Below are 13,446 nucleotides of genomic sequence, written 5' to 3' on the forward strand. Positions count from 1 at the left end.
TCCCAGAGAGTGACCCATCAGACGAGCGTCGATTACCACTCTGACACGATAGATATCGCTGATGTGAAGTCTCTACCAAGAACTCACATGCGAGTACTTCCTTTTCCACGACCCTTTCCTTTCCGCTGGGCTTTTTCCCCACCCCAATCGGTAGAGTGACCCTGACGCTGGGAGTGCTGGTAATGCTCCCAAACAGGGTGCGACAAGCTCCCACCATCTTGGTTCAAACCTCGCTCATGGGAGCGATGTTGAACTTTATGGCCGCCATACCCAAGGATATCTCCACCCCGAGCTGGAACAGATTCGCCTGCTGCCATACGCAGAATCGCGTCCACAACTTGGGAAGGGGATGGTGGATGAGAATTCTCCTCGAGATTCTCTTGGGTATACTGGGGAAACGATCGCATCAATCTCCCAACCACATAAAGCTATAACCGAGACAGTACGCTGCATACTCTGCTTATGAGAGCATCCCAATCCCCAGGACTATCAACCAAACACTAAGCGATAAGCAAACGACTTCAAGTGCTCTGAACATTTTAGATACAGATATCGACTGTCTTGGACTGTATTACACATAAGATGAATATATGATATAACGAGAAAGGAGCACGTTCAAGGGAATTCACATCAATATCCGGACGAATTGATGAGCAATCTCCCTGACGGCCCCAGTATTCGTAAACACATACAAATCTGTGATGCTAGCAATTAGGCAGCACCAACTTGAGGAACTTGAAGAATCTAGAGCTCCACGTCGTGTACACCGAGACGTTTTCCCATGTCCAATAGCTCGTTTCGGTAGTAGCTCTCAAGCTTGTCGTAATCTTTCACGATACTAGGATCAACAACCATGTTTAACATCAACTTTCCATTATAGGACAATACGATCACCTATGAATAAGCGAGTATCGACATCATTCACAGTGTTCGTTATGATGGCTATATTACCTGATCTATGATGTTGAGGAATATAGGATAGATGAACTCAATCTCCTTCCCAGCGAAACAGCAAGGCTGTTGGGCTCCAGGGACATTGGAGAATACAACGGAATTCCGAGCGAAGAGATCCCTACTCGACTTCTTGGCGAAAGCAGAGGGTACGAGAGGCATCACTGTGTTGGTGATGAACAGTGAAGCCGGCGATATGAGAGACCGCTTGATACGATTCATACTCGATCCAGTAGCTAGAAGCCGCGAGATGGAATCCTTAGATCTGATGGCCTAAGGCAACACAAGAATTGAGAATGAGAAGACATGATATCGAGAGGCTACCTTGCTTAGATCAACACTGCAAAATGACCAACTATTGCCCAGTCTATCGCCTTGAGGCGGAGTGGTGGCACCAAATTGAAGTGGGGTTCCCATTGGTATCAACATCCTCATGATGGTCTTACTATCCACAGCTTCGCCTCCATACCGCCTCATGGCACCGACCATCGCACCCAACAACACATCATTAACTGTAGCCTGGCAGAGGATAACTCTGACATCGACGGGGAATGACAGCAGTACAGGCTTACCTTTCTAGGCGACTTGTTCTTCACAGCCTTGACATAATCCAGGGAGAATGGTTGGAAGCAAATAGACTTCCGAAGACCGCTGTACTGGAGATCACCCTTACGATGAGCAAGAGAGGAATTGAATCCGTACTCGGTCTCATAACATTTGCCATTTTGCAAAACAAAGCTCAAGGCTGATCGTAACTGAGAAATCACAAGTAAGTTACAACGAATACTTCACTCAACGATAGTACCCATTCCAATGCATATAGCAGTGCAAATACGGGCTTAGCCAGCGGATTCATCCTTTTGGGTTTCTTATCCTTAGGATTAGTGAAAGTGATAGGACTTCCGTCAAGATTCGTTGCGGTCTTCTCCAACACTTGTACCTATAATATGAGACATTTTCGAGGCAAAGACGAGTGATGTAAGCAATGTCCTACGAGACTGAAGCCATCCCCTATGGTGTGATGGCATCGGAAAAGCATGCAATCCTTCACATCCACAGCTCCTTTGGCAGCGGGCAGCATATAAATTCTCCACAATGGCTTATCAGTTGGTAATGGCTGGTTGATAATCTGAAAGCAAGACAATCTTGGAGGACGCGAGTTCAACGAATAGACAATAATACCTCCTGAATCTTATCATCCAATGCTTTGCGGTCTTCGATTACATCGCTTGCGAGGATATGCTCCGACAGATCAATATTATCTACGACCTTCCATCCATGGGTCTCCACGTCAGGGATGCTTGAAAAACGGACGAAGAATAGTAACTAAATGGAACGACGAGTGGTATATAAACTAACACTATCAATTATCCCACCTTCTCCTTGACAACTTCTTCGACCTGCTTTCTACTAGGCATCGAGTCTTTGAACAGCATTGCACAATTAATAACATTGCAGGTAGAGGGTAGGTTACACTCCTTGGGGAAACAGTCACTCAGCAACATGTGTTCCTCCATCCAAGTCATCGGCCGCGGGCCTGAACCTGATCAAACTACGATAATGTTCAGCTCTGTGCGTGCATAACCCGTCTGCGACACTCGACACTTGGGATCTAGTATCACCTGTTCTGAAGCGCATAGCCCAATGGAATAGGATATTCCCCAACACTGCCACGACTAGAGTCAGTATGGTGACCACCACAAGGTAGGTATAGTCGCAAGAAAGCATGACAATTGAGGTCAAATAAGAACTATCTGCAGTACGATGCACTGAATTCCCTACTACGAATCATTAACTAGAAGTAATTCACTTCAATCCGGAATATTTGGACAGCTAGGCATGTGGAGGAGGAGCTTCACAAAATAGTCAATTACCACTCCCATACAGACCAGGTTAGTCTGACTAGCCACATGAAAAATTACTGGACGATTATACACGGGGCAGAAAGTCCGAGTAGTGATTTGCTGCAGCGTTTTAACACAAATGCGTATCAACTTGGCGCGCGCCATTAAATGTCCCCAGGTGCCTAGATGATTGGCCTCAGACAGCGAAGCAGTGATGTAGTGTCAATTCCACGTAGCAAGTTAGCATTCACGTGCTGTGGACCTAGCGTCAGCCCTAAGCTATTCAACAACCGCGCATCTCGAACGACTCGCAACAATCATTCATCTGGGCATCTAGTCATCATAGGTGGTTTCTTTGAGCAACTTCGCAAGAACACCGATAGATGATTGTACAACGGTCACAGACTCTCGAATTTCTAAAGCATTTTCATAACGTATCTCTGGTCCCGTGACATTGGTTAACTGGCGATCGGTTGAGGTAGCACTAGATGATATAAGGGTTAGCTAGTTAACACAAGTTAAACACCGACACGAAGAGCGCGTCATACAGTGCGTCTCCGTGACACACGTGCCTATCATCGTGGTTGGTCGACCGTGCGCGGCGTCGCATGACCTGCACGCGCCCGCCGTAGCGCAGCCCGCGCGGCGACAGTAGAGGCGCTCATCGGACTGACTCGATGCTTCGAGGGTCTAAGCCACAGACACCTTCTTCTTTCCTGCCCACCAGACCCACAGGCTCAGGAGTGGGATATTTAGCATGTAGCTAGAATGCGATCTAAGGGCGAGGCGCGATAGAAATACCCTCCGTAATTTGCAGATCCTTACTAACTACTGACACCAACAAAACTAACAAAAGGTCACAAAATAAAAAGTTCCGGATAACTATCGCCAAATTTTAATCAAACCATCACGGCCAGCAGTAACAAGTATATCGTATTGCAAAGAGAGGACACACATGTCCAGTATAGCGTCTCTGTGTCCATCATCCACTCTGAGATCCGAGTCGCCTTGCTCCTCTACAGGAGTTCCCTGTCCACGAGGTGTCATAGAGGATTGATGATGACCGCTAGAAGCTGCATACGATGGGTTGGTCATGACTTGAACCCCTCCCAATTGCAGTGGCATAATTGAGGACTGATTGGAGAATGGTATGACAGTTCCCGCCTCTTGAGGCTGCCACCATCGCACTACAGCATCATTGCCTGTGCTAAGCAAGGTCCAAGGACCTCCTCGAGATGTAGAGATCTCCAGCATTGATCTCACTACCAAGCTACTAGGATCCGCACACTCCTTCACTTGTTGTGTTAACATATCGGCTCCGACTAAGAAGCTTTGCCTTGGTTGTGACCTCATATCGACGAGAACCGGTAAATTGATCGGATTCGACTGTTCACCACAAAGCATCAACTTAGTCGGCCGAACATCACCATCGAGCGAAGTAAAGTCATATAGTCCCATCATACCATGTGTTCCTTCGGCAAGCCAGAAAGACTTGTTGCCCCCATGCAGAGAGTTGCACATTGCCGTGATGGGGAGTATTCCCGTACCGGCGCCCTCCTGGAACAACTTGTATGTCCGAGTTCGTCGAGACAAGTAGCGAACGTCAAAGAGGCTAACGAAGCCCGAACGTGTACAGAGCACTGTAGTCCTCCCATCAGAGGAGCATAACATATCAGTTGGTACGCCTAGAGAGCTCTCGGGCTCAGCCACATTGAAGACACAGCGACCAGCCCTAACATCAAAGCCAAACACACTGCCGTGATGGTTAGCAGCGATCACAACGTTCTCAATATCAGTATCGAAGCTTTCAATAGCTGCAATACCAGCGTCAAATACGACAGCTGATTTCCCACAAGTAGGAGCCCTCAATGATACCACGGGTACGTCACCTGGAAACATGTTAAATGCCACCATGAGGCAAGTAAGGCTACCCTTAGCAGCCTACTAGTGGTGCTCTATTGGACAACCTTACCTGGCGCGTCCATCCGATATACATAGAGGGAAGGTGAAGCACCGCCAACGACTACTGATTTACAGTTCCGCAAAGCCTTCATCGGGAAGTGATAATGTGTTATAGCAGCAAGGTCCAACTCCTCATCGGGGAGGGGCATCATTTTACTGCAAGTCGGTGCGACATCATCCTCGAGGATGTGTCCCCGCCAGGCACGGAGCTGAGTGAAGACATTCGAGCTTCCGGAAAAGAGAAACCCTACCACGCCATTGCCTCCCATCGCTATGATTAAGCGACCATCATCGCTGGCATCTACCGCAACAACCTGAATGGCCTAGTTCTATAGGAGCGACATGTCATACACGATCCGATGGGCTTCAATAACGAGTAAAATACGAATAGCAGATTCCAATAGAATTGGCTTTGAAACCCACCGGAGTCGTATGAGAGGCCCCTCTCCCATCCACTGGGTGTCCAGAACTCATACTATTCACGCTCTGTGACGATCCACCGCCACCAAAGTCGTATTCGAAATCATAGATTGTGCCGACAAGAGAGCCTCCAGGCCGCCAAGCTGAGGGAGTCGCCAAGGAGTACCTGCCTCACAAGGTACTACTACCCAAGTTTGCCTGTCAGATGTGCAAACTACTGAACTTGTTGATAGTCGGCAGGTCGACAGACAGACTCACCCAGAAGAGTCGTTTGAGGCAGCATGATCTATTTCAACATTGCCAAGAGGGGCTGATTCCGATTGAAGAGATCCGACTGAGATCGACGATTCGCTGATGTTACTCGTGCCTGATGAACACCGTAGACTGGCGAAAAATAGAGAAGAATAGCTCACTATTATGGTCCATAGCGATCGGGGACGATCCAGCCTCCATAGTGGGGCTAGTTACTAATGTCATCCCTTCGACACTTGGTGGGTCAACTCCAGCACGGCATTGCAAATGGAGTCTCTGACCCCAACGTATTATGAATATGCACATCCTTAAGATGCCTCACCTGAGCCCGTACTCTCCTATGACCATACATGCCGTAGCTCTCCCCGTCGTTCCCAAGAACACCTCGTATTTCATTAACTATCTGGAGTTTCTTCTTGCTTACATACAGTGTTTCTTGGGATCCATCTAAACGGTTGAGTATCCCGAGTGCTGGCTTCGGAGGAGGTAACAGTAGATGCCGTGCTCTCCAGTCTTTCAGGAGCTTATTCACAGAACCCTCGAAACCCAGAGTGACATCACCCTCCGCAATAAAGCGATAAGGGAGGATAGCTGGTACATTGGGATTAGAGATAGACACTTTAATGATCTGCATGGGACCAGCGGTGCTAACAGCCATCGGCTCTCCCATAGGTTGTCCATGAGACACTGTGCCTTCGTAGAATTTCTTGGCCAAGCCTATTCTGGCGACATCGGTAGTGTCCCCAAGGGTTTCCCCGATAGTTTGCTGACCAAGTACCAGTTCGTATGAAACGGGACAGAGATATTCGAGATCTCCAAAGCATCTCCATCCATTGGGCAAATATTCGGCCTCCTTGAGATGACTGAATGAGCGCCGTCTAAGATAGACGTACCTACATGAGAGCCGTGCACGGTCTTATGCCGAGGTGGAACAGATTCATTGGAACATGAGGCGTCAAAGTTCATCATTCTTAAGGATACCTTACTGAAGAGCGTTCCCGATGTGTTTCGTAGTAATGCTGCGAATCAAGGCCCTGGCAGTGGCTTGTATACATACATTAGGATGACAAAGATAGGGAACAGCGGATTCGGCAAATCTCATAACCGACTCCCGGTGAACTGAGTTGGGCCCTAACATGATAATTATACATCACCATTCCAGGGTTCCCCCGTATAACCCACCCTCATCAGGTAAAACCCTGTAGTCCCCTAGCAGCTCGGTTGCACCCATCAGAGCTGCTAGGGTGAGCCGGTCATCACCAAGTTCCTTCGACAATGTTTGGGTGAAGTACCTGTATAAACACCCACATTACAACTGCTCGACCGCCACCACGAGCTAGTATAACTTATACTGTATAAGAAATAGCTGTTCCTCATGAAAATCTGATTGACCAGGTCACCAACGGTGGCAGGCCGTCTAAAGCCTATGAGTTAGATGACAGGGATCATGCCCTTCATGTGAATATGGCAAAATATGCATAATGGGGAATACAGCGTAGAGTAGAGTCGTTAGAGTACTTACGGAAGAAGGGCCACGTCAGCGGCAAAAGCCCCTAATAGATTGGCACACCTAGGCGCCAAGCGGCAAAAAGCAACTTTAACTTGAGGGTTGGGGTCGTTCAGAAAGCACATAAGGTAAGGCAAAGTCAGACCCCTGTCAGGAGACCCTTTCTTGGTTTCTTCGTCTTTGTGATCAGAAGGACGAGGGCCCGAAGAAGGGTTCTGGACTGTGAGGGGCGGCACGGTAAGGGAGGATACAGATACATCTGAGACAACAACTTGCATGCACCACTCGGTCTCGTCGACTACTTTTACCATGCGATCCTTTGAGATTCTGGTTTTGGCTTGAATCGGGCTCCTTCGAACACGGTGGCAGCAGCGATGCGAAATCCGGCAGCGCCTGGGGAATGAGTGACAACTCAACAACACCAAGCCCGCTCACTTCAAGGACCGCTAGTTTCACGGCTTCGGCTGCTCTAGGTGGCAATTGGGAAGGATCGGGGCTGTGGGTTGTTGTCGAGGATACCGCCCGACCTGAGAACCGATGACTCCTCTGCATGGTGCGAAGACCTACTACCGTTCGGAGTCATCATTGAGAAGTTATTGCCAGGTGGAGCTCGTTGGAACACTTGTTGTAGATAGGTAGCAACGAAGTTATACATCGCAGCCTTGATCGCTTCAAGACTAGTGGATGGATTACCAGACTGACGACGACGACCACCTCGCTGAGTGAGAACTTGCTATTCTCTATCGCTTACTGGAGCTGACATCTCCCCAATAGTAACAGAGAGGGCGGCCAACCTCACAGCAGCATGTGCAGAGTACGACAGGAGATTGGCATCCGATCTCGTAGCGATAAGGGATAGCAAGACCGGCCAAAGGTAGTCAACGAAAAGGCTGTACACCGCACCTGTGCGGCAACATGAATGTGCCGGTGGCCCTAATTGTGACTTACCTGTGTCAGTGACCCCACCGAATTGGCCTGACGCATACAGCGATTCTTCCGTATCAGCCGTTGAGGGTATACACTCCAAAGCTGCGACGAGTGATCGGAGAGCCTACAGCAGACGAGATCGAATGCTGCTCAGATAGCCGTCAGCGGAGTGACGGCTTACCTGAGTTCGGCACTCAGCTGTCGGCTCTGTACTCAATGCTGCATGGCAATGAGGGATGACCAGCTCGAGCAAGGTATGACGGCTGCAGAAAGGAGCTAGGGTCTCTGATACAGAGGGTAAGATACTATGTATAGTGTGTTGTGGTGTATAGTGACATACCGAGAATCATCAACGATACTTGCCGGGTTCGAGGATGGCTTCCTGCATGCCCGGCCGATGTAACCATCCCTGACAGGAATCTCAATGGGGGAGACACACTGGAAGTGATTGAGTCCTTCCATAGGCTGCCCATGATAAGCAATGATACTAAGCTTACCGATGAGAACGAATAGGACTTCCCGATCGGTATCACCCCCATCTGAGGTCTCATCGATCTCCTGCTCAGGAACAACCGGTCCATCGGGGAAGAAGAGTAGTAGTAGCTCGGTCATGTTGCGTGATAGATGCTTCTCCCAGTCCGCCTGTACCTGATACTCCCAATACTGCTCTCAACGCTCAGTCCACAACACATGCACCTTTCCCCCCTGACAGTGAGCCTCCGCACTTCTCTTCCACAATGATAACAGCATGCCATGAAAGGCTCGACACCTCGATGGGCGTAACTCGGGATGAGGTAATGGACGCCCGTCGCCAGAGATACCACATGCAAGCGGATCGTAATGAGCTGAGTTATCAGTCATTGCAGGGTCTCGAAGAGGCCTCGTACGTATAGCAATCGACTGATCTCCGTTCAGTGCCTCCGGGCGTTGCATATGTTCCTGATTTTGGAAGAAGGCAAACTGCTGGCTCTGGGAACTCTCGTAGACCTAATGAAGAGCTCCGATAACCAAATGAGTATAACTCACAAACAACTCACTGCACTGAGAGTATTCTCATCAATGTTGGAGCAGCCGTCAGACACCACCCTTCTGACGGCTTGTATGAAATCAGAGGCCGTCGGCTCTCTGCCATCTCCGATATATCGTAGCTTCCTCAAGTGGTCGAGTAGGGTATCTCTAGATACCTGAACAGCGACAAAGCTACTATTGTTAGTGACGTCAAGCCAGTGGTGACCTACGAGCATAATAATAAGATAGGGTAAATTGCGGACTATCAGATCTATCCTCATATCGGCCGCCATATATATCGGATTGGATTGGATAATGACACCTACGAGCCACCGAAGAGTGCCGAGTGTATCACCGCGGGACTGGGGCCCACTCAATGGCAGGAGGGCTTCTCCGAACGCTCTCGGGAATAGAGAAGTTTTATCAGATTCCTTGCTGTCTGACTGCATCGCAGGCACCATGAGAAGCGATAATGGCAATGGTCTCGATGTTGGATCCAGGGATAGTAGGGAAGCTATCAATTTACGTATCCGAGGATTCTAACATAAATGACATCATGTAAGGAGGTAGCAGCAGAAGAGAAGTTGGATAAAAAAGAGCGATAAAGCCCTGGTGCTAAAGTACGCGCAATATAAAGACCCAATTTTGTGTAACATGATTCATGTTTCATGTTTGAAGAGTTTCTATACAAATTTGCAGGTTGATATGAGCAGTAGTTGAGTAGTTGGGGATGCCACACGAAATTGGGTCTTTAGATTGGGCGGAGTGTAGTCCTTACACGAACGTGATGTGTTGCTTGAGCTACATGCGCCTCGGACTCCTTATCATTTCTACCACTGCTCCGGGCCAAGGAGTGCCTGATGGAGGAATGGTCACAACTATATATATGATCACTGGTATTACATCCTGAGGGCGTCCGGTAAGTCAAAGATTGTATGGGAGTGATCAGCGCTGAAGATCTCAGCGATACAACAGCCGAGGCTGAAGGAATCATACTGCTGCTGTGTCGATGAGAAAACCTCGACAGCGTCGATACACATAGGTCAATTGACTGGATCGATGAGTACTGGATCATTTGTTAGAAGTCCTAGGCCGCCATTGCTCCGAATATCCGTATCGAACCTTTCTGGAGCGATATAGCATCTATTCCGTGCCATATAGGACTACGGAGGGAGACGTGCTTGAATAATATGAATGGATACTGTGCCACTACCCCTCTGTGTGAGATCTCTCGATCCATCCCGGGTAGGTCACCACCTGGAGGTGCAATACCAGATGCAGTGGCAAAGAACAAAGAGAACACGGCACTAGCCGCCTCTCCTGCTGGTAAGGTTGCCGGTTTCATCACTCCAAACGAGCCCAAGTCACCAAGCATAACCTTCACAATGAATGCAGATAGGAAGTAATCATGACCCGCTGACCTGCTCGCTCCCGCCGACAATGAAGACGTTCTCAGTTTTCAAGTCTCCGTGGACTCGTCCGAGTGCATGCAACTGGGCCAGTGCACATACGAGTTGGTATCTATTTCGCAAAGGCTATGGCTGTGCATATTCACCATGTCATTAAAACAAAACGCAAGAGTTGAGCAAGTCCAACCCTTTATTCAGAACTACACTCAGGACACTACTACTCGAGGTCCCTACACCTAGAAAAGCAAGCCCACGTCTCATCTGTCGTGATTAACTTACAAGATCCACAGCTTCATCATTTCCGTCAGTGCTGGTTGAGTATAAAGCCTATCCGTGAGTGTCCGCTGCATGTATCTGACACTCATGATTTACACCCCGCGATGTGGTGCCTCCTGGCTACTGTCTGACTAGTACGGCACTAGCATCCGACACTAGGATGTTGGAGTATGGCAGGAGATTAGGATATAATACTGCTTGTTCTGCGTACTCGTCGCGCAGGTTAATCTGAATATATATGCTGGATTCCAGTTTGCCAAACATAAATGGACAACTCTCTGTAGCCTCCCCATGCTATTACTAGTGACATTCGTATGGGCTCGAGGAAGTGGGTTGTTATGGAATCGCCTCCGCCACGTAAACGAGGAGGTGTCGACGCTCGACTACTCTGATCATAATAGCTTTTCCCATCACTCGTGCAGTCCATATACAAGCCCGGAACTACCTTAGTAAGATCGCTGTCGCTACCGAGCGTCTGCGATAACTCGGGTGCCGGTGTCAAACTCGAGTCTGCTATCCTGCTGAGCTCCCCAGAGGCAGGCTGTTGTTGCTGTAACTGTACAAGCGTTGGCACGAAGAGCTTGCCAATGTACTCCACAGCTGGCGTTATCGGGGATCCGAATAGAAACACCTGATCGACCATACTCTCGTACATTAATCGCCCGTGTCGTTCTCAACGTGACCAGTTGGAAAATGACACTTCCTAATACTACCTTGAACAGCTTGTAAGACGCAATGTGGCACTTCCGCTCCTGCGATATTTCCGGATAATCATTCAAATAGGAGTCCACTTGTGAGAGCTTGACACTCGACGCCGGCTCCATAGCGTACTCAGGACACGTCGAACACCGTAGACCCATTCGACAGGATTAGGATTGTTGGAGTAACTAACTTCAGTACAGGGTATAAACCGGGTACGAGCTGCACTCACACAGGGGAGGAAATGATTGGCCCCAAGCTTGAATTACAAGCCTTGTAACTCCTGTTATCCCATTAACACTTTACCAACGCAATAGCAAGTGTCTATCGGCGAACAGAAATCGCACTGTGTCCATTGCATGCCATCTACAACCCTATTAACGAATGATATTGCTGCCACTACCATATGATGGGCCCATACTAGCCATCTCTTGGTGTTTCTGGACCTATCGTCCAAAGCCGTCTTCCACACAATAAGATCCACCACTAACCTTAGCAAAATTAAGTCCTCTCAACTCGATACGCCAACCGTAATCACCCAGTGTAATCCGGGGACGTTTAACCACAATATGGAACCTATGAAACGATTGCACTGCATGTACAGTAGCAGTGAAGCTGTACCGTGGAGGGTGGGACAAGCCCATATCAGTGATGGTGAACAGCAAGTCTTGCTCACCATTCGAATCGATATACCTGGAGTTGAGCCGATGCGAAAGGACCGCTTGAACATATCATCCGACCCGGCTTTTACCGACATACTTTATGACGTCTGGAGCGACCGTTGAGCCAACAAAAACAAGTCTTTCGACACCAAGCCCTCCTTGAGACCATCCAGACAACTTCCCGTGGATTCGAGTGGGCCGCCCTTTATCATCGAGCTTGTGGTGGAGTGGAATGCTCAAAGGTTCGGCCTAAGCAAGTCGCATCATATCGGGTCGACAATACACTCTACCTTTAATGTTCTATAACGATAATTCATCTTCATGTAGAGGAATTGCCCGTCCAAATACTCATAACCATCACCAGCATCGATGTAGAGCCTGCCCGAAGCATGGGCCATCATACCACCTTCCTCAGCATCTATGGCACAATTGATATAAATCGTGTATCTGACTATTCATATATTCTATAATGCGAACAACTCTGTGGGCTCACGGATCGTTTTCCATCGCCTGTGTGGACCTTCTTCGCCTCATCTTTCGCGTGATGATACTCCCTGCACGCATGTACATGGGTAGTGAGTGAGCCGGCAGTCGCAACTCGTGATCCAAGCCTCCCTTCTTCCAGTCAAAGGAGTAGAAATCATACCTAGTACGATGCATGCATAAGAACGTAGCTGTACCCTAATTCATATCCATAACCACAATGATGCTAGACCTACTACTACTACTACCCTACCATCCATCATGAGCGTGTCTAGATTGTGGTAGATACACATGATCGTTCACACTCTTATCAACTGAATGCGACACTGCCTTGACCAATATATCGTCGCCAACCTGATTACATCACTTTACCAATAGAATCAGCCGCTGCGATAACACTTACCATGATATGAGTATTCTGAGTCGCTTCCGCGAATGTATTGATATCGTCGTGATTATCGAACCATAGAGGGCGTATTACAGGTCTTCCACCCAATGAGTATTCCATGAACAGGGTGTACCACATCGGCATCAGGGTATACCTCACACTCACTGCTCCTCTCACATGTTCTAGTGCTTCTGGTCCGAGCATCCATGGCTCCCTTCTAAGGGTGTTCAGGTGAGCATGGGCCCGATAAAATGGATATGCCAGAGCCCCCAGCTGATGCCATCGGATGAAGAGCTCATTAGTGGGATTACCGAAGAAGCCTGGCACATCGGCACCCACGAACGACATGCCGTTGACCGCCATCGATAGAAGCATGGGCACACTATGACCCAAATGAACAAAGTCAGCCATGTTGTCTCCAGTCCAGATCGGACCATACCGATGCGACCCAGTAAAGAAGCTTCGTGAAAGGACGAATGGTCGACGCTTACCTTTGGATCGGCCCAACATTCCCTCATAAGATGCACGATGGACGTACATACCGTACAAGTTGTGTAAGTCTCGGTGTTCAACACCCGAGTGATGGACACATCACGAGGCATAGTCATCTCGGGCCGTTGAGACGACGCTCGTTCATATCATTCCATATGTAGAGACC

General features: G+C 48.6%; 4 protein-coding genes across 4 annotated transcripts in view; all 4 read right to left on the reverse strand.

Moving 5' to 3' along the window:
* Nucleotides 1–744: 744 nt before the first annotated feature.
* Pmar_PMAR028900 (conserved hypothetical protein) lies at nucleotides 745–2,679 on the reverse strand (the record flags this gene model as incomplete). Its single annotated transcript, XM_002767806.1, has 9 exons — nucleotides 745–894; nucleotides 952–1,224; nucleotides 1,276–1,470; nucleotides 1,524–1,706; nucleotides 1,757–1,891; nucleotides 1,946–2,080; nucleotides 2,134–2,277; nucleotides 2,328–2,494; nucleotides 2,574–2,679. The coding sequence occupies 9 exons, from the start codon at nucleotides 2,677–2,679 to the stop codon at nucleotides 745–747; spliced, it is 1,488 nt and encodes a 495-aa protein (XP_002767852.1).
* A 998-nt stretch (nucleotides 2,680–3,677) lies between these two features.
* Nucleotides 3,678–11,416, reverse strand: Pmar_PMAR028901 (hypothetical protein; the record flags this gene model as incomplete). Its single annotated transcript, XM_002767807.1, has 26 exons — nucleotides 3,678–4,684; nucleotides 4,768–4,966; nucleotides 5,009–5,071; nucleotides 5,181–5,343; nucleotides 5,436–5,544; nucleotides 5,591–5,705; nucleotides 5,752–6,322; nucleotides 6,416–6,560; nucleotides 6,612–6,721; nucleotides 6,952–7,195; nucleotides 7,245–7,329; nucleotides 7,372–7,463; nucleotides 7,507–7,633; nucleotides 7,688–7,839; nucleotides 7,885–7,987; nucleotides 8,045–8,148; nucleotides 8,204–8,272; nucleotides 8,751–8,850; nucleotides 8,901–9,047; nucleotides 9,102–9,193; nucleotides 10,129–10,249; nucleotides 10,293–10,392; nucleotides 10,560–10,634; nucleotides 10,681–10,784; nucleotides 11,002–11,187; nucleotides 11,270–11,416. 26 exons carry the CDS (start codon nucleotides 11,414–11,416, stop codon nucleotides 3,678–3,680), a joined length of 4,530 nt encoding a protein of 1,509 aa, XP_002767853.1.
* A 285-nt stretch (nucleotides 11,417–11,701) lies between these two features.
* On the reverse strand, nucleotides 11,702–13,151 carry Pmar_PMAR028902 (neutral alpha-glucosidase ab precursor, putative; the record flags this gene model as incomplete). The annotated part of the gene is made up of 7 exons (XM_002767808.1): nucleotides 11,702–11,831; nucleotides 11,877–11,948; nucleotides 12,015–12,166; nucleotides 12,208–12,364; nucleotides 12,411–12,563; nucleotides 12,654–12,754; nucleotides 12,804–13,151. The coding sequence occupies 7 exons, from the start codon at nucleotides 13,149–13,151 to the stop codon at nucleotides 11,702–11,704; spliced, it is 1,113 nt and encodes a 370-aa protein (XP_002767854.1).
* Nucleotides 13,152–13,426: 275 nt separating this feature from the next.
* Nucleotides 13,427–13,446, reverse strand: part of Pmar_PMAR028903 (conserved hypothetical protein) — a gene marked incomplete at both ends in the record, with an annotated part of 633 nt that continues 613 nt past the window's right edge. The window contains one exon of the mRNA XM_002767809.1: nucleotides 13,427–13,446. This exon is cut by the window's right edge and continues 4 nt beyond it. Coding sequence (XP_002767855.1) covers nucleotides 13,427–13,446 — 20 coding nt within the window.

The sequence above is a fragment of the Perkinsus marinus genome, assembly GCF_000006405.1.
Source record: "Perkinsus marinus ATCC 50983 genomic scaffold scf_1104296969826, whole genome shotgun sequence".
NCBI classification, from domain to species: Eukaryota; Perkinsozoa; order Perkinsida; family Perkinsidae; genus Perkinsus; species Perkinsus marinus.